This window comes from Eleutherodactylus coqui, chromosome 6, assembly GCF_035609145.1.
Source record: "Eleutherodactylus coqui strain aEleCoq1 chromosome 6, aEleCoq1.hap1, whole genome shotgun sequence".
Classification (NCBI taxonomy): domain Eukaryota; kingdom Metazoa; phylum Chordata; class Amphibia; order Anura; family Eleutherodactylidae; genus Eleutherodactylus; species Eleutherodactylus coqui.
Genome location: NC_089842.1, coordinates 124,299,798 through 124,321,268, shown reverse-complemented (window position 1 = coordinate 124,321,268; position 21,471 = coordinate 124,299,798). Strand labels below are relative to the sequence as shown.

General features: G+C 47.0%; 1 protein-coding gene across 1 annotated transcript in view; it reads right to left on the bottom strand.

Moving 5' to 3' along the window:
* The window catches only part of LOC136631448 (alpha-1-antitrypsin-like protein GS55-MS), a 30,122-nt gene that overhangs the window by 3,255 nt on the left and 5,396 nt on the right, over positions 1 to 21,471 (bottom strand). Inside the window, exons 3-4 of the mRNA XM_066605740.1 lie at positions 18,162 to 18,432; positions 11,800 to 11,947 (exon numbers count right to left, since the gene is read on the bottom strand). Of these exons, the coding sequence (XP_066461837.1) occupies positions 11,800 to 11,947; positions 18,162 to 18,432 (419 nt within the window). The remainder of the gene's footprint in view (positions 1 to 11,799; positions 11,948 to 18,161; positions 18,433 to 21,471) is intronic.

The window sequence follows — 21,471 nt, the reverse complement described above, 5'->3', positions numbered from 1 at the left end:
GATGTGTGCGTTTATCAGGCCTAAACCAATCCGGCTGTTTACCACTCAGGGTATTACATGTCCGCGGACATCCAAAAACAAACAGTGTGCAATGAGTTGTCTTGTTATACAGTGCTGATCAGAATTACAATCCCATGCCACCTCCATCACAAAATTGTCAGGAGCCACAAACATGGCCATAAAGCGGACTCTATATGCTATTTCTTCTAACCATCTGCACAATTCAACAACCCATTCTAAAACCAAAGATTGGTTTAAAGCAGGAGGTGTCACAAAATATGCCACCACAGGTCTACAGTGCAACTGTGAAAGTCTCATTAAATCAGTTACGCTTTCTGTGAACTCTCCAATCCAGTGTCTTGGAAAACTGTGGTAACACAAGAGATAATACATGGCGACCAGCGCTGACCCACTTGGATGCATGCGTCTATCAGGCCCAAACCAAACCAGCTGTTTACCACAGTGAGAGGAGTTGTAGTCCTAGAAAGGACTGTTGGGTTCAAATTATTCCAATCCCGTGCCACCTCAGTCACGAAATTTTCAGGAGCCACAAACGTGGCCATTAAGCGGACTCGGAAGCTAGCACTTCTAACCATATGCAAAATTCAGCAACGCATTTTAACCCCTTAGTGACCAAGCCTGTTTACGCCTTAATGACCAGGCCAAATTTTGCAAATCTGACACGTGTCACTTTAGCATGGAAAAAGACCAGAAAGGTTTTGCATATCCAAGCAATTCTGACATTGTTTTTTTCCCACATATTGTACTTCATTTATGTGGAAAAAAAAGACCGATAGAATTTGTGTTTATTTATTAAAAGCGCCAAAATTGGGAAGATTTTGAAAAAATCGTCATTTTTTCACATTTCCAACTGCAATATCTCAAATATGTGCAAACATAATATAGAAATTTTTGCTAAGATTTATATTTCCATCCGTTTACTTTATTTTGGGCGCACATTGGAAAAACTTTCGTTTTTTTTTTACCATTTAGGAGACGTACAAATGTAACATTACTTTTCAGCATTTTGAGGAACACTTTGTTTTCCTACACCAATCCAAGATTGGAAAGGCTCATAGGAGTCAAAATGATAGATACCCCCACAAGTGACCCCATTTTAAAAACTACACCCTTTAACGTATTCACTGAGGGGTGTCATGAGTATTTTAACCCCACAGGTTTTTTTTCAGGAGTCAATGCAATTTAGAAGAGAAAAACAAAGATTTCATATTTTTGCAAATATGTCATTTTAAAGACAGGACTTTTTTCTATAGTACACATGAAAATTAGGATTTGCACCCCAGAATGGATACCCCTGTTTGTCCCGTGCTCAGAAACATACCCATTGTGGCCCTAATCTTACGTTTGGATGCACAATGGGGCCCAAAATGAAAGGAGCAATCGGTGGCTTTCGGAACAGAAATTTTGCTTGAAGGAGATTTAGGCCCCATAGCCCACTTGTAGAGCCATTGAGTGACCAAAACTATGGAGAACGCCCACAAGTGACCCCATTTTGAAAAGTAGACCCCTTAACGAATTTATCTAGGGGTACGATGACTTTTTTGACTTCACAGTTTTTGAATGAATCTAAGCCAAGCCGAAGGAAAAAAATTACAATTTTCATTTTTTTGGTAATTCTGTCATTTTAAAAGCAGTTTTTTTGTACAGCACATATATGAATGAAGACTTGCACCCTAAAATGGATACCCCTGTTTCTCCCGTGCTCAGAAACATACCCATTGTGGCCCTAATCATATGTCTGGATGCACAATGGGGCACAAAATGAAAGGAGCAACCGGTGGCTTTCGGAACAGAAATTTTGCTTGAAGGAGATTTAGTCCCCATTGCCCACTTGTAGAGCCCTTGAGTGACCAAAACGATGGAGAACCCCCACAAGTTACCCCATTTTGAAAAGTAGACCCCTTAACGAATTTATCTAGGGGTACGATGACTTTTTTGACTTCACAGTTTTTGAATTAATCTAAGCCAAGCCGAAGGAAAAAAAATACGATTTTCATTTTTTTGGTAATTCTGTCATTTCAAAAGCAGTTTTTTTTGTACTGCACATATATGAATGAAGACTTGCACCCCAAAATGGATACCCCTGTTTGTCCTGTGCTCAGAAACATACCCATTGTGGCCCTAGTATTACGTCTATATGCACAATGGGGCCCAAAATGAAAGGAGCAACCGGTGTCTTTCGGAACAGAAATTTTGCTTGAAGGAGATTTAGTCCCCATTGCCCACTTGTAGAGCCATTGAGTGACCAAAACGATGGAGAACCCCCACAAGTGACCCTATTTTGAAAAGTAGACCCCCTAACGAATTTATCTAGGGGTATGATGACTTTTTTGACTTCACAGTTTTTGAATGAATCTAAGCCAAGCAGAAGGAAAAAAATTATGATTTTCATTTTTTTGGCAATTGTGTCAATTTAAAAACTGTTTTTTTTGGAAAGCGTACATAGGAATGAAGACTTTCACCCCAAAATGGATACCCCCATTTGTCCCGTGTTCAGAAACATACCCACTGTGGCCCTAATCTACTTAAAGGAAACATAGCTAGGCCTATAATGGAAGGAGCACCCGTTGGATTTCAGGGTACAACGGAATAAATTCCAGTCCCCATTGCCCACATGTAGAGCCATTGAGCGTCCAAAACGATAGAGAACCCCCACAAATGACCCCATTTTAAAAACTAGACCCCTTAACAAATTCATCTAGGGGTTTACTGCATATTTTGACCCCAAAGTATTTGAATGAATCTAAGCAAAGCAAAAGGAAAAAATTAGGATTTTCATTTGTTTGGCAATTTTGTCAATTTAAAAACTGTTTTTTTTGTACAGTGTACATAGGAATGAAGACTTTCACCCCAAAATGGATACCCCTGTTTGTCCCGTGTTCAGAAACATACCCAATGTGGCCCTAATCTACTTACAGGACACATGGCTAGGCCCATAATGGAGGGAATGCCCGCTGGATTTCAGGGCAGAACTGAATAAATTCCAGGCCCCATTGCCCACTTATACGGAAAAAAATTTGACTTCCTAAAAACATTCCCCCCCCCCCCCCGACATCCCCATTTTTTGGCATTCCCTAAATATTAGATAAAGGTAATAATATAAACTGCGTTTTATGTCCGAAGACAGGGGTAATTACGGAGGCTGGTTGGGTTGGGCACATGGGGCAAGAAAACCGGGTATCCCCCCCCTCCTCTCATGTATTTTGGGGGGTATTTCGTAACCTCAGCGGCGGGGATGGGGTGTAAAAAGTGGCGCTGTGAGGCTTTGTAATCTTGCTGCGGTGCAGCGGTCTCACAGAGAAGGCGCTCAACAAGCTGCTCCTGGAACTGCAGGAAGACGAACGTTCCCGGGGCTTCTTGTAAATTACGGATTACAGGTAGTGGTCTGAATAACGCCGGGTTCACATGGCCGTATGCAGAATCCGCTTGCCGAGGCCTGCAGCGGATTCCAGCTGTGAGCCCGGCTGTGACCCTGCGTACGGTTGCGTAATGTACTGCGCATAACTGCCTACTCACACAGGCGTTTTTTTGTTTGCATTTCCCGTGCCGTCGTTTAGAGATGACTCGGGTACCCGCAGCCCGTACACAATGTGTTTGCATACGGGGTGCGAGTATATCCGCGGTCATAGAGCACAAAGGGCTCTAGGTCGCAGATATTCGTGGTAAAATATAGCATGCTGTGTTCCGTTTCTGCGAGTGGATTACGTAATTCCGACCCGCTAATTGGGGGGAATTGTGTAATCCAATGCATGCGATTGATCCGTGGATTACCGCTGATCAAGCGCATGCAGAACCTGTAATTCCTCTCCGGTCACGCGTGACCGGCCTAATGTTAGATCGCTACTTTATCACGTGACCGGGGACCGCTCAGCGAGGCCACCGGTCACTGCTCCAAGCACTCAGTGACCATTGGTCGCTGGGAGCAAGGAGATTTAAAATTTCCTGGGCTTCCCGGCTCCTGCGAATGTATCCGGCATTTTGCCGGCGGGCGCATGCGCAGCATCCGGAAGGGTCCATGGAGGATAATCGCATCTGGATTCAAATGCGGAAGCCTCCGAGAAGATGTTTCATCTCCCCCAACCGATCGCATCGGTGAGGGGAAATGAAACTGCCACTTTTTAAAGAACTTTTACGTGATCGCCATTATGCATTGGATAACGGCGATCACGTGACCAGTAACCGCATACCGCGGCTCCCTGTGACATCTCTAGGCTCTTGGCTACCTTTTGTAGCCAGCATCAGGGAGATTTTAAATTTCTTGGGCAATATTTCACTTTTGCGCATGCGTCCGCCATCATGCTGACGGGCGCATGCGCCGAAGCTGGGGTAAGATCCGCAGATCAACATCCCACCAGGGAACAAATCCGGGACCTTGGGTACGTAATTTCATCCCCCCTTACGGATACAATCCATAAGGGGAGATGAAACTTTAACTTTTTAAACTTTTTTTTACTTTTAAAGGAGATGTCCCGCGCCGAAACGGGTTTTTTTTTTTTTAAACCCCCCCCCCGTTCGGCGCGAGACAACCCCGATGCAGGGGTTAAAAAAACCACCCGCACAGCGCTTACCTGAATCCCGGCGGTCCGGTGACTTCAATACTTACCGCTGAAGATGGCCGCCGGGATCCTCTATCTTCGTGGACCGCAGCTCTTCTGTGCGGTCCACTGCCGATTCCAGCCTCCTGATTGGCTGGAATCGGCACGTGACGGGGCGGAGCTACACGGAGCCGCTCTGAGCCCCATAGAGAACAGCAGAAGACCCGGACTGCGCAAGCGCGGCTAATTTGGCCATCGGAGGCCAAAAATTAGTCGGCACCATGGAGACGAGGACGCTAGCAACGGAGCAGGTAAGTAAAAAACTTTTTATAACTTCTGTATGGCTCATAATTAATGCACAATGTATATTACAAAGTGCATTATTATGGCCATACAGAAGTGTATAACCCCACTTGCTGCCTCGGGACATCTCCTTTAACTTTTTTTTTTTTTTTTTACTTTTTAACTTTATATGATCACCGTTATCTGATGGATAACGATGATCATATGACTGGAAACCGCATACAGCGGTCCCCAGTCATATCTCCCTGCACTCGGCTATCTGTGACAGCCGGGTGCAGGGAGATTTTGAATTTGCCGGGCTCACCGGCTTCTGCGCATGCGCGCCGCATCGGCACATCGCAGAAGCCAGCGGGGGGTCCCGACACCGGCCGGAGGACATCGGCGGACCTGAGGTGAGTATTTTCGCCTCCCCTCATGGATCCGATCCATGAGGGGAGGTGAAACTTTTCTTTTTTTACACTTTTTTTCACTTTTCCGCGATCGTAGTTATCCATTGTATAATGGCGATCGCGGTACCGGGGACCGCTCACCGCAGTCCCCGCTGACATCTCCTGCCTCCCGGCTACCTACAGGAGCCGGGAGCCAGGAGATTTTAAGTCTCCCGCGCCGCCGGGCCTTCTGCGCATGTGGCTGACGTAATGCCGCCTGGCGCGCATGCGCAGAAGGACGGCTACGGCGCCCGGAGCATCGGGACAGCGGGGAGTCGTGCGGCGGACCTCGGTGAGTAATTTCAGCTGCTCCGATGGATCCGATCCATCGGAGCAGCTGAATCTTTAACTTTTATTGCACTTTTATTTACTTTTTTGCGATCGGCGCTATCCATTGCATAGCGCCGATCGCAATGCCGGGGGGGGCTCCGAACAGCCCGGGATGACAGCTCCATGCTGTCAGCTACCTGCGGACACCGACAGCATGGAGCTGTCACGTCCAGAGCCTGAGGGGCATTATTCTCTGCAGGACACATGTTTTTTCATCCTCAGAGAATAAAGCCCACTTCGGGAGGATGTAAAAACACTATGGGCTGGTCGTTAAGGGGTTAAAACAAAAGATTTCTTTTAAGCAGGAAGTATCACAAAAGATGCCACCACAGGTCTACAGTGCAACTGTGAAAGTCTTAATAAATCAGTTACGGTTCCTTTGATCGCTACAAGAACAACATGAACCATGAAGAAATTTGAGTGGTCAAACCAAGCACAGCTGCACGCTGCCCAGGAACTTGGCCTCTGCCCACAACCTCATTCGGGTACCCACGTCCACTTCCTCGTTCTCGCCCCTTACCCCTAGTCTTCATCATGCTGTATAAAGCACTGCGTCAAAGTGCTACGCAAACTGCGAGGTATTTTTTTTTACGTACGCTATAAAAGTATAACAATATGCAGTATGCAGCCTGGATGCTTGTGAATGCTTTGTGCACACTACTGGTCCCAGGCAGCCAAACTGATGATGCTCACAATGAGAGGAGGTGCAGTCCTAGAAAGGACTGTTGGGTTCCAATAATTCCAATCCCATGCCACCTCCGTCATTAAATTCTCAGGAGCCACAAACAGACTCGTCCATAAACTGGACTTGGATGCTAGTACTTGTAACCATCTGCAGTTTCTGCACAATTCAGCAATGCATTCTGAAGCCAAAGATTGGTTTGAAGCAGGAGGTGTCGCAAAAGTTGCCACCACAGGTATACAGTTAACCCTTGAACATCTCATGAAATCAGTTACGCTTCCTGTGAACTCTCCAATTCAATATCTCGGATGACTGTGGTAAAATGAGAGATAATACATGGCGACCAGCGCCGATCCCCTCCCCCCCCCCCAGGTGTTAGTCTGCCAAGCTGCAGAGTCGCCACCAGGTTATGCCCATTGGAGGTTCAGCGGCGAGAGCCACAGATCTGTCTGCTCCATCAAACCCTGTAACAGCTCTTGGGTGGTGTGCCTCTTGGGACCCAAGGTCAGGCGTTTCAGCACGGCCTGCTGATGCTTCCCCACCGCAGTGCTGCAGCGCCTCGAGCTACTGACTGCCAGCGACGTGCTCACACGTGGTAATTGAGAGGTGGAGGAGGTGGCATAATAAGCCCGGGAAACCGTGACCGAGGTAGGATCTGCAATCCTCGGTGTGTGTAGCATGTTAGCGGGCCAAGGGCCAGAGTCGGTCCCAGCCTCCACTAGGTTAACCCAATGTGCCGTCAGGGAGATGTAGTGTCCCTGGCTGGCAGCAGTTGGCCACGTGTCGGTCGTAAAGTGGACCTTCCCAGTAACCGCGTTAGTGAGGGCACGGTTGATATTCCTAGACACGTGCTGGTGTATGGCGGGGACGGCACAGTGGCAAAAATAGGAGGTGTCGCAAAAGTAGCCACCACAAGTATACAGTGACCCTGTGAAAGTCTCATTAAATCAGCTACGGTTCCTTTCATCGCTCTAAAGACTACATGAAACATGAAGAAATTCGAGTGGCCAAACTTGGCACAGTTGCACCCCACCCAGGACCTTGGCCTCTGCCCACACCCTCAACAAACGTAGTCATAAAGTGGACTCAGATGCTAGTACTTCTAAGCATCTGCAAAATTCAACAACCCTTTCTAAAATAAAAGATTTCTTTAAAGCAGGAGGTGTCACAAAAGTTGCCACCACAGTTATACAGTGACCCTGTGAAAGTCTCATAAAATCAGTTACGGTTCTTTACATCGCTCCAAAGACTGCATGAAACATGAAGAAATTCGAGTGGCCAAACCTGACACAGTTGCACCACGCCCAGGACCTTGGCCTCTGCCCACACCCTCAACAAACGTGGGCATAAAGCAGACTAGGATGCTAGTACTTCTAAGAAAGTCTCATTAAATCAGTTATGGTACCTTCGATCTCTACAAAGACAGCATGAACGATGAAGAAATTGGAATGGGCAAAGCAGGACAATTAATTCTGTGTATGTGTCAGATAGCTGAACACTGCACTGGGAAACCTTTGTGTACCCAGAGTATAGGCGAACCCCTGAAACATTTGTGTACCAAGAGTATAGGTGACCCCCTGAAATATTTGTGTACCAAGAGTATAGGTGAACCCCTGAAACATTTCTGTACCCAGAATATAGGCGACCCCCTGAAACATTTCTGTACCAAGAGTGTAGGTGAACCCCAGAAAAGTTTGTGTACCAAGAGTACAAGTGTACCCCTGAAAAATTGGTGCACCACAAGTATAGGCGAACACCTGAAACATTTGTGTATCAAGAGTATAGGTGAACCCCTGAAAAATTGGTGTAGCAAGAATATAGGCGAACCCCTGAAAAATTGGTGTACCAAGACTATAGGCGAACACCTGAAAAAATGTGTTTACCAAGAGTGTAGGCGAAGCCCAGAAAAATTAGTTTGCTAATAGTATAGGCGAAGGCCTGAAAAATTTGTGTACCAAGAGTACAGGTGTACCCCTAAAAAATTGATTTACCCAGAGTGCAGGTGAAACCCAAAAACATTTTTTAAAGATAGAGCTCGTTGTTGCTTAATTTGCTAACAGAGCTTGGAGGCAGCCCTCCAAAGCAATTAGTTTTAACAGAGCCTTTTGCCCCTCTGAAAATTTGGCTGTACAGAGTGATGTCATGCTGGTTTTGGAGGAGGAAGATCAGAGAGGGATAGACCAAGCTACTTCTTCCCTTTTTTGGGGTGATAGAGGATGCATGGTTCTCCTGTTCCAGCTTAAGAATCTTTATGTTCCGCTGCTTTCCACCGGTGGAGAAGAGAAGTCAGGGGAAATCCAGGCTTTGTTCATCTTATTGAGTGTAAGCCTGTCGGCGCTGTCAGTTGACAGGCGGGTACGCTTATCCATGATAATCCCCCCAGCAGCACTAAACACCATCTCTGATAACACACTAGCGGCAGGGCAGGCCAGCACCTCCAAGGTGTACAGTGCAAGTTCGTGCCACATGCACAGCTTTGACACCCAATAGTTATATGGAGCAGAGGGATCATGGAGGACGTTGGTACGGTCGCCTATGTACTCCCTGACCATCTTTTTACAGTGTTCCCTCCAACTGTAGAGTGGTGACACAGTCTGGCTGGGGAGCCATAAAACTGGCAAAGGCCTTGGAGAGTGTTCCCCTGCCTGCGCTGGGCATGCTGCCTGATCCCTGCACTTGCCCTGCTAGTTGGCCCACTGAAGTACGTCCTCTACCACTAGCATTGTCAGATGGGAACTTTAGCATCAGCTTTTCCACCAGGGCCTTGTGGTATTGCATCACTCTCGTACTCCTTTCCTCTTGGGGAATGAGAGTGGAAAGGTTCTCTTTATACCATGGGTCGAGAAGGGTGAACACCCAGTAATCCGTGTTGGCCAGAATGCGTCTAACGCGAGGGTCACGGGAACAGCAGCCCAACATGAAGTCAGCCATGTGTGCCAGAGTCCCAGTACTCAGCACATCGCTGTCCTCACTAGGAGGATGACTTTCATGATCTTTCTCCTCCTCCTTCTCCTCTTTAGGCCATATACGCTGAACAATATGAGGGAAGTAGCATGGGTACCCTCTGCAGGGTTGCCAGCAGTCTCTTCCCCCTCCTCCTCCTTCAATACGCGCTGAGAAACAGGTGTGAGGGTGGTCTGGCTATCAAGCGACATATTGTCATCCCCCATCTCCTGTTCTAACTGTAAAGCGTCAGCCTTTATGCTTAGCAGCAAACTTCTGAGCAGGCAAAGCAGCGGCCATTACACTGATAATGGCCGCATCGCCACTAACAATTTGTGTAGACGCCTCAAAGTTTCCTAGGACTTGACAGCTGTCTGCCATCCATGCCCACTCCTCTGTGAAGAACTGCGGAGGCTGACTACCACTCCGCCGGCCATGTTGCAGCTGGTATTCTACAATGGCTCTACGCTGCTCGTAAAGCCTGGCCAACATGTGCAACGCAAAATTCCAGCGCGTGGGCATGTCGCACAACAGTCGGTGCACTGGCAGCTGGAAGTGATGTTGCAGTGTCCTGAGGGTGGCAGCATCTGTGGTGGACTTTCTGAAATGGGTGCAGATGCGACACACCTTGCTGAGCAGGTCAGACGAATTGGGGTAGTTTTTAAGAAAGCGCTGAACCACCAGATTGAACACGTGGGCCAGGCATGGCACATTAGTCTGCCAAGCTGCAGAGCCGCCACCAGGTTACACCCATTGTCACACATAACTATGCCTGGTTGGAGGTTCATCAGCTAAAGCCACAGATCTATCTGCTTTGTCAAACCCTGTAACAGCTCTTGGGCGGTGTGCCTCTTGTCTCCCAAGCTGAGTAGTTTCAGCACGGCCTGCTGACGTTTCCCCACCGCAGTGCTGCAGCGCCTCGAGCTACCGACTGCCGGCGATGTGCTCACACGTGGTAATTGAGAGGTGGAAGGGGTGCAAGAGGAGGGGGGGGGTTGGAGGAGGTGGCATAATAAGCCGGAGAAACCTTCACCGAGGTAGGACCCGCAATCCTCGGTGTGGGTAGCACGTGAGTGGACCCAGGGTCAGACTCAGTCCCAGCCTCCAGCAAGTGCACCCAATATGCCGTCAGGGAGATGTAGTGTCTCTGCCTGCCAGCACTTGTCCATGTGTCTGATGCACACAATGAGAGGAGTAGTAGTCCTTAAAAAGACTGTTGGGTTCTGGTAGTCAGGCTCCCTGCCTAACTGCAACCTAATTCCTACACTAAGACTTTGCCTAGCACTGCTAGCAGCAGCTCTATCCCTAATCTGATGCAGCATGCGTCTGAAGCGAGCCGCGGGCGGCAACAGCTTTAATACTCGGCGGTCACCTGATCCGGCCAGCCACTCACTGCTGTAGACATGCAGAGGGTTGGCATGTCACAGCAGGAAGTGGTAATGCCTTCCCTGCATGTTTATTGGATAAAAAATGGAGCTAAACGTGCGGGGAAGGGAAATGAAATTTACTCGAGCTCTGCATGATGCGCGACTCGAGTAGCGAGCATATCGAGTAGTTTAATACTTGATCGAGCATCAAGCTTGTACGAGTGTGCTCGCTCATATCTAGTGCTGACCCTTTATATGCCTATGACAATAGGCATTGTAGCACAGCAGCACACAGAAGGGCCTGTACAGGGCCAGAGATAGGACCTCTGGTGCGAGGGTTAACCAAGGGGTGGAGCAGGAACCAAATAAAAGCCGGTTCCTGCCAAAGACCTGAGAGAGAGACAGCTCAGTGGAGCTGGGAGGGCTGCTAGCCCAGGGTCTGGCATAGACCAAGAAGGCCCGAGGTTGACAGGGTGACGCCCCTAACCTCACCACCCGAGAGAGGACCAGCGCAGCATAGGAAGGTGTTGCAGGCTAGTGGCCTGAAAAGGCAAGAGTCCAACAGTGGACGCCCCTGGACTCCCACCCAAGTTGGGGTGCTTATGGACATTGATGTGATTTTGCTGTGCTGTGACGTGCATTAAAAGAAATGCTGGCTGGAGCCAGACAAAAGATATCTGCTATTTCTGAGCCGTGTTTACACGTGTGGTGCGCCATTTGTGGTAGGAGAGGTCAGCGATCCCGAAGCAAGAGTACCCTCCTTGCTACAGCATATTAACGGTTTTCCACACTAACCGATGGTCTAAGTGAAAAACTTAACATGTTCTATTTCTGTCTATATAAGCTGCAGATGCAGACACAACCCATGGACAGTTGAGGCTCTATTTTTGGAAAAAAGAAGCAACATTTTTCTAACTCCTCATATTCAGTTTAACGTTTACTTCCCCTTTAAACAATGTTTTTCAGTATTTCACAATTTCCATAACAGTTTGAGCAACATTAAAAGAACTTGTCTATTGTGACAATTTTGACTTCTTTAATAGAGTTTTGACCATTCATAGCTGCTTTTATAATTCTTCTGGTTGCCTTGGAAACAGACAGCAGTTTAGCTCTGCCGTGCTGTCAGACATTTGACCCAATATGGTTTTGCCCTCTCATCATTCACTGCTCAAATTGAAAATGAATTTTACCTTTGATACTTTCAGATTAGATCCTCCAGTGATCCCAGATAAGTCAGCGTGGTCAGAAAATACGTCTGTGATGCCTAAGGCTTGTAGCTCCTTGACAAGATCAAGTTCTCCAGTAATTGAGACTTTTGGAATTGTTAGTAAAATCTCCCTGTGTAAAGAAGGAAAAAACAATTTCTCATTATGCTGTACAAAGATGTCATAATAAGGCTAGGGCTAGACGGCAACTTTGGCTGCGACATGGGTCATGTGACCAAGGATCATTGTGTAACCCTGCGATTTTACACTCTCATTGAGGTAAATGGGTAAAGTTGCCAAACTGATACCAGCAAAAAAAAAATAATTTAGTTTTAATTGTGGCCTGTGGTGGCCAGAAAAGCACTGAGGATGGTGCTTTTTCTGTTCAGCTAAAAAAAAAAAGACAGGGATTGAAATCTAGAACCACGAGGTCCCTGTCTCACCTATTGAAGCCAATGGTTCCATCCTGGTTTCCATCCTTTTCTGCAAGGAGGACGGAAACCAGGATGGAATCAATGCTGCATCCCAAAAAGGCAATATGAAAAAACCCTCATTATGCTGAAGACAAACTTGATTGAGGACTACATGAGTGAGTTTGGGCTATAGATTACATTTCTTTATGGAGTTTGGAGTCTGTATTAGTTTATGGAGTCTTGTCTGGAATCAGCTATAGTTTATGTGGTCTGGAGTCTGTATTTATAGGGTCAGGGACTCTATTTAGTTTGGGGGATCAGTATAAGTCTAGATGTTCTGGGGTCTCATTTGTTTAGGAGGTCTGTATTTATTTAGAGAGTCTGGGTCTATATTTAGCTAGAGGATTCGTAGTTTAGTAGAGGATATAACTCTGGATCTGTACAGGATAAGTAATGTAATGTATGTACACAGTGACTCCATCAGCAGAATAATGAGTACAGCTCTGAAGCATAATACAGGATATAATTTAGGATCAATACAGGATTTATTATGTTTTGTAAAAAGTGACTCCACAAACAGAATAGCGAGTGCAGCTCTGGAGTATAATACACAATGTAATTTAGAATCCTGAAATAAGTAATGTAATAGATAATGAGCAGGTTTACTATTGAAAATTCACAAGTTCTCTGGTGCAAATTTGTGCCAGAAAACTCTTACATGCTTTGCACCACATTTATGTGTTTAAGACACTTCTATACACATTTTGTTGCTGATTTGAAAAAGGTTTATAGAGGGTATAAAGTTTGACTCCTTTTACATTACGAGTTCACTCATTTGCTCGTTTAGACAGTTTATATAGGCAGATAAATCTTTTACATAAAATGAACGACGAATGAGAAGTTAATTAATTCTCGTTCATCATTGAATCATTGGCTGTGTTTATACTGAACGATTATCGTTTAAATTTGCACAATCCAACAATTTTTTAAAGAATAATTGCTCTGTGTAAACATGCTCATAGGCAGAAATGTCTAAACATGCACTGATTTCTCATTCAGCTCGAGTCACTGTGATAATTCTGGCACATTTTAACACTGTCTAAGTTTGTACTATGTAACTATTAGAGATGAGCGAGCACCAAAATGCTCGGGTGCTCGTTGCTCGAGTCGAACTTTTCGTAATGCTCGAGAGCTTGTTTTGAGTAACGAACCCCATTGAAGTCAATGGGAGACACGAGCATTTTTCAAGGTGACCGATGCTCCGCATAGGGGAGGTTGTGTGAATCACCTGAAAACGTCAAAAAGTGATGGAAACACCACAGAAACTAATAGGGAATGGCAGGGGCAGCATGCATGGATGGATCTGAGACTCCCAGGTCGCATTATTAAGCCAAATTAGGGGCAAGAGCCTGGCGGTCACTCCCCTAACAATTTACTTGGGACAGGCCATAAGTAGCAAGGCAGACGAGCTGGCACATCTTAGCTAAGCACCACACTAGGTACAATGAAGGACAATCACCTCCTGCGGGTGACACCGCTGCCTCTTCTCCTGGGTTACATGCTGGCATTGCTGTCCAATCCTCCACACGAGCCAGCATCCACAGCGTACTCAAAATTTACCCTGCGCAGTGGTCAGCTGCCCTCATGCCACACGCTTGCTTGATAGCCACACCACCCTCATGTCTATTTATAAGTGCGTCTTGGCTGAGGGTTGGCAGGGCCTGGCAGCGACCCTCTTTGAAATTGTGGGCGATAGCCCGCAATGCTGATGAAAATTGCTGATAAATTAACGTACAATCATAATTCCAATCCCAAGCCACCTCCGTCACAAAATTGTCAGCAGCCCCAAACCTGGGCACAAAGGGGACTCAGATGCCAGTACTTCTACACATCTCCACAATACAGCAACGCATACTAAAACCAAAGATTGGTTTGAAGCAGGAGGTGTCGCAAAAGTAGCCACCACAGGTATACAGTGACCCTGTGAAAGTCTCATTAAATCAGTTACGCTTCCTGTGAACTCTCCAATCCAGTATCCAGTATTGTGGTAAGTTATAACACGAGAGATAATACATGGCGACCAGCGCTAACTCCCAGGAATGCGTGCGTTTATCACACCTAAACCAATCCGGCTGTTTACCACTCAGGGCATTATACGTTAGTGGACATCCAGAAACAGGCAGTGTACAATACGTTGACCTGGTTTACAGCCAAGATGCTTGTGAAAGCCTAGTGCGCACTACTAGGCACAACAAATGTGGGAATAAAGCGGACTCAGATACTAGTACTTGTAAGCATCTACAAAATTCAGCAACCCTTTCTAAGGTAAAAGATTTCTTTTAAGCAGGAGGTCTCCCAAAAGTTGTCACCACAACAATATAGTGACCCTGTGAAAGTCTCCTTACATCAGTTACAGTTCCGATGATTGCTCCATGGACAGCATCAAGTATGAAGAAATTTGAGTGGCCAAACATGGAGTTGGACCCCGCTCAGGACCTTGGCCTCTGCCCACACCCTCAACAAACGTGGGCATAAAGCAGACTCGGATGCTAGTACTGCTTTGAAAGTCTCATTAAATCAGTCGCAGTTCCTTTCATTGCTCCAAAGACTGGATGAACAACGAAGAAATTCCACTGGCCAAACCTGGCACAGTTGCACCCCACCCAGAACCTTGGCCTCTGCCCACACCCTAAACAATCGTGGGCATAAAGCAGACTCGAATGCTAGTACTGCTGTGAAATTCTCATTAAATCAGTTATGGTTCCTTTCATCGCTCCAAAGACTGAACCACGAAGAAATTCCACTGGCCAAATTTGGCACAGTTGCAGATAAATGTGGTAACATGAGAGCAAATACATGTCTACCAGTGCTGATCCCCAGACCCCAAGGAGAAAGAGGAGGTGGCATAATAAGCCAGAGAAACCATGACCGAGGTAGGACCTATAATCCTCTGTGTGAGAAACACGTAAGCAGGCCCAGGGTCAGAATCGGTCCCAGCCTCCACCTGGTTAACCAAATGTGCCGTCAGTTACGGTTCCTTTCATCGCTCTAAAGACAGGATGAACCACGAAGAAATTGCACTGGCCAAACCTGACACAGTTGCACATTGCACAGGACCTTGGCCTCTGCCCACGCCCTCAACAATCGTGGGCATAAAGCGGACTCGGATACTAGTTATTCTGTGAAAGTCATATTAAATCAGTTATGCTTCTTTTGATTGGTCCAAACCAGTGTTTCAGATAACCGTGGTAACACGAGAGCAAAAACATGTCAACCAGCACTCATCCCCACACCCCAAGAAGGAAGAGGAGGTGGCATAATAAGCCCGAGAAATCGTTCCCGAGGTAGGACCCGCAAACTTGTGTGAGAAGCACGTGAGCGGGCCCAGGGTCAGACTCTGTCCCAGCCGCCACCAAGTTCACCCAATGTGCCGTCAGGGGGATGTAGTGTCCCTGCCCACCAGCACTTGTCCACATGTCCATCAAACCCTGTAACAGCTCTTGGGCGGTGTGCCTCTTGTCTCCCAAGCTGAGTAGTTTCAACACGGCCTGCTGACGTTTCCCCACCGCAGTGCTGCAGCCCCTCGAGCTACTGACTGCCGGCGACGTGCTCACACGTGGTAATTGAGAGGTGGAGGGGGTGGAGGAGGAGGTGGGGTTTGGAGGAGGTGGCAAAATAAGCAGAAGAAACCTTCACCGAGGTAGGACCCGCATGTTGCGGAAAGCACAGGATGCACATCACTGTTCGTCCGTCGTCCACACTCTCAATAACAAATATCCAGACCTTTGAACACCTAGCCCTCTGCAAGGAGGCTTGCCGCGAGGGGGTGCTGGGGGGAACAGTTCGTGGATTATTTGCTCTGGCCCTGCTTCTCACCCTGGCCACCCCACTGCCTCTACCAACCTGTTCTGCTGCTGGTCTTGCCTCCCCCTCTGAAGCACTGTCTTCAGTAAGCTTTGCAAGCCAGGTGGGGTCAGTCATCTCATCGTCCACCAGCTCTTCCTCTGAACCCTCTGTCTGCTCCTCCCTCAGACTTACTACCCTAACAACAACAACACTGACAGACAACTGTGTCTCATCCTCATCATCCACAAATAGCTCTTGAGACTGTAATTCCAAGTCCCCGCCCTCATCACCCTGAGATTGTGAAAGTTCCAATTTTTCGGCATCGGTCACGACAAACTCCTCACATGGCTGTGGAACCGTTTTTTCAGACTCAGGGCAGGGACCTGAGAAGAGTTCTTGGGTGTATGCCTGAAGGAGGAGCAGCCTGACGATTCAGAGGTGCAGTGCCTGTGCTGGCGTGAGTGGACTGCCTGGAAGACTGGGTGTTGGATAAAGTACTGGAGGCATTATCCGCTATCCACATCAGCACCTGATCGCACTGTTGTGCTTTTAATAATGGTCTGCCATGTGGACCTGCAAAATGTGAGATGAAGTCAGGGAGGGGAGATATGCAGCGCTCAGCAGCAGGCACAGTTTCACTCCGCCCAGGACCTCGGCCTCTGCCCACACCCTCATTCGGACGTTCACGGCCTCGGCCTTACCCCTCGTCTTTATCATGTAGGATAAAGGATAGAGCAAGGACAGAAAAAACGAAATCACTGTATACTGCTGATACCTAGAGCAAAATCACCGCCCACAGAGACTGGTAGATATGAGGGGCCTTAAGCAGGGCCAGAAAAAATTACACCACTGTATAGTGCTGATACCTAGGCCTAATTCACCGCCCACAGAGACTGGTTGATTTGAGAGGCTCTATGCAGGGCCTGAAAAAAATTACACCCCTGTATACCGCTGATACCTAGGGCAAATTAACTGCCCACAGAGACTGGTAGATTTCAGAGGTTCTGAGCAGGGCCCGAAAAAATTAACCCACTGTATAGCCCTGAGAAAAAGGCTTAATTCACCGCCCACAGAGAATTGTAGATTTCAGAGACTCTGCACAGGGCCAGAAACAAATTAACCCACTGTATAGCACTGAGAACTAGGGCTAATTCACCGCACACAGAGACTGGTAGATTTGAGAGACTCTGCACAGGCCCAGAAAAAAATTAACCCACTGTATAGCGCTGAGAACTAGGGCTAATTCACCGCACACAGAGATGGGTAGACTTTAGAGACTCTGAGCAGGGCCCGAAAAAATTTAACCAAAATAACCAGTGCATAACGCTGAGACATAGTCCTAATTCACCACCCACAGAGAATGATAGATTTCAGAGACTCTGCACAGGGCCAGAAAAAATTAACCCACTGTATAGCGCTGAGAACTAGGGCTAATTCACCACACACACAGACTGGTAGATTTGAGAGACTCTGCACAGGGCCAGAAAAAATGGTGAACTACTGGTCCCAGCCAACCAAAATGCTAATGCACACAATGAAAGGAGTAGTTTTAAGAAGGACTGCTGGGTTTTTGTCATCAGGATCCCTGCCTAACCACAACCTAATCCCTACCCTAACGCTTTATATATCTCAGCAGCTCTATCCCTAAACTCTGCCAGCATGCGTCTGAGGCGAGCCGCGGGCGGCACCAGTTTAAGTACTCAGCAGTCACCTGATCCCACCAGCCACTCACTGCTGTAGACGTGCAGAGGGTTGGCACGTCACAGCAGGAAGTGGTAAAGCCTTCCCTGCATGTTTAGCGGCTAAAAAATGGCGCTAAACATGCGGGGAGGGGAAATGAAATTTACTCGAGCACTGTGTGGCACTCAACTCGAGTAGCGAGTATCTCAAGTAGTCTTATACTTGATTGAGCATCAAGCTCGGACGAGTGTGCTTGCTCATCCCTAGTAACTATCCAACAGTATTAGTAAATCTGCCACAGTGACTCTGCTAGCAGAACAGTAAGTGCAGCTCTGGGGAATAATAAAAGGATTACTACAGGTTAGTTATGGAATGAATTTACTTTAAGTTAATATATTCTAGCTTTACCTTGGTCTCATTTCTTTGGCCCAGGTAGCTAGTGACACTTTCTGGAAAGCTTTTTCAACTTCATGTAATTTTCCCTTCTCAGGTAAGACAATAATTGCAGAGGCGTTTCCTTTGTATGGGATATCAACCAATGCACAACCTACTTCTGGTAAGACTGCCATTAGATATTCTCCACGCCTGGTCATCATCGGCACCTTAACTACAGTGTCCTTATCCACATAGAAGTCACCTTCTCTGGTATGATTGACATTAAAAGAGTGTTCCCAGGATCCTACAAGAAATTCCACCAATAATTAATTTATTTCTATTTATTAACATCTATTAAAGGGGTTTTCCAGGAAAATACTATTGATGACCTATCCTCAGGATAGGTTATCAATAATTGATCGGCTGGGGTCTGTCGCTCAGGCCCCCGACCGATCAGCTGTGTGAGCGCATGCTGTTAGTGCTGCAATAACACAGAGGTTGGAGCGGAAGCCTCTGTGCCGACTTCTCTGACCGGCGCTTGTAACTACAGGAAGGGCTGCAGTCAGCAGCAACAAAGACTAGCGCAATGGACCTGAACGACATCTACTAGGTGAGTATTATAAGGGTATTATTGTATCTTGATGCCACCAGGAAGTCCCCCTGAACATGATTGGCTGCACATGTGCTGCTCCTGTAGGTCCTGGAAGGCACTAAGGATTGGCAGCTGCGGAGGCCCGCTGCCTTAGGAGCGATGAGCGGTCATCATGACCCAGGCGCCGTCCGGAACAAAGCTGACAGGTGCGACCCAAGAAACACAAGCGCCGGCTGCCCGACTCTCACGGCGGCTGACCACTGGCGCGGCCACATTGGGAGCACTGAGCGTGAGAGTGGCCATGAGGGTACACTGATGCGCCGGGCGGCAACCTATCCCGACGGAGGGCCAGCACCAACATCGGGGTGAGCAGGGAAGTGTCCGTCAGCGAGCACACAGGCTGCAAAAGCTGGTGGGATGCAGCAGTGACGCGCCGTCTGGGAGCTGGGAACGGGCGGTCTGCTTAGAGTGATCGGTGCAGTCTGCACTCTGATTCATGGCTGCTTCTTAGCCTTATATTATAACATGTGAATGCTGCCATGTAACAGCAGTAACATGGCAGCATTGACACCTCATTATGTAAACCTAAGAAGCAAAATAGCGGTCAGCGTAAGGCTGCAGGGCAGCCATGAATCAATGCACACTGTCCTGCTAGGACCTTTGTGCCTTCACCCTATCGGAAGCTAGGGGTGTGACAGGGGCGTTCCTCCTGTCAAACCCCTAGTTTCCAGTTGCGTCAAAATACAATAATACCTATTATAAGACACCCCCTTGAAAATAAGATACTGTGCCTCTTTTGGGGCAAAAAATAATATAAGACAGTGTCTTATATTATTTTCTACTAACCAGCTGTCAGTATGGGCAGCTCTCCTCCCCTCCTTATCACACAGCAGCTCCATAGCAGGAAAGGTAGAACCGCCCATAGGCACAGCTGATTGCTGAGCGCCAGCAAGAACTGCTGCTGCTCCTCCACCTTCACCAATCAGCTGTTCATACAGGCAGCTCTCCTTCCCTGCTATGGAGCTGCTGTGTGATAAGGATCGTATGCCCACTCGATAGCAGGAGAAAAGAGTCGCTGGTAGGTACAGCTGATTGGTGAGCACTGGAGAGAATGCTGCTGGTCCCTTGCTTCCACCAATCAACTATTCGTACGAGCGGCTATCCTCCCCTCCTTATCACACAGCTGCCATCTCCATAGCAGGGGAAGAGAACCATCTGTAGATACAGCTGATTGGTGCCTAGTTGTGCTGAAATGTATACCCCATACCTCACCATAATCAGACGTGCCATGCAGGGTTCCTGAAAAGTTGCGTGACAACTAATAAAATCATCATTACATTGTCACTCAGCTCTTACAGAATCCTGAATGCCAACTGCAGGGTTATGCAAACATGTATACAATGTGCATTGCTATAACTAGTCAAACATGACATTCAGAACTCCTGGAAAGCTAGGTGACAAGTAATAAGACCACCATTACATTTATACTCATCTGCCCCTGGATCCTGAATGACAGGTTTACAAGTGGTATATACTTAATTTCAGGTGGTTATACTGCTCTTTATTCCTCCCTCACTGCCCAGTCTGGGTAATTTCAAAATATTTATTTCCTATTTTCTTCCTCTAAAACCTAGGTGAGTCTTATAAAGCAAGAAATCCGGCATAAATTTTTATTTTATTCTATAATTTTTTAAACTATATTTTTAATATCGTTGTGCCCCATGACATCATATAAAACCTCTGGGGGTCATTCACATTGTCTTTTTTTTCTCACTGACTAGATGACCTTGGCCCCTTTCAATTGGCTGATGGGAAAGGTGCTGGAAAACAGCCCCCAACCAATATTTAAAACCCCTTTACAGAGACAAAGCTCCATAGAAAAAAAAAAATCAAAATAAGTTCCGCTTCCTAGTGCTAGTTAATACCAGCAGACTCACGTATACTGATGTAAAAGACCAGGACAGGCTTGATGGAATGAGCTTCCGGTCCATAATGGGCTCAGGGGTTGTGCAGGAGCCATCGACAGGTTCAACTCTTTTGAGGCAGTCTCCAGGAAGGCAACCAACTTCATAATAGGGTATTGGATATAATGCCCTACCTCCTTCTCTGGATTCCCTCACTGTCTTACCTCTAAGTGTCTTGCCTCTGGAAATGGGATTGTTTACATACAACGTATCAGGCATGGCTCTGAGTGATTACACAAGGACGATGTGGCTTTTAAGCATTTATTCCAACTTTATGCAACAAGTCAGCAACAGCCAGCCTGGGTTGGAGAGATACATGGGGGTTCAATACTGGATGGCCAGCAACTGGGTGAGGACCTTTCTCTCTCTATCTTTCCATGCCCCCTATGAGGATACCAGCTTTTCGCTCTCAATTGTGGCAGAACTACCTCCTGTACAGAAACTGTGTCATAGGCATACTACCCCAATGCATCCTGGGCCATATGCTGGAATTAAGTGAAACACAACGCATTTCATTACACTTACATATAAGGCTTTCATTACACTAATATAATCTTAAACTGAACATGGCATAGTATAACTAATCTTTACCCCCTCTCTACACTGGAACGGAAGCCTTTTTCACCTATTCTTCATATACGTTGTCAGGGATAAGGACAGTATTATGCTTTGGCCAGCTCCCCTACCTCCATTTTGCTTCATATGTAGATCTATAGAGGTTCGTACACCAATGGGAAATGGGAAGCATTCCTTTTCTCTGGACTCCATATTAGCCACATGAGCTTCC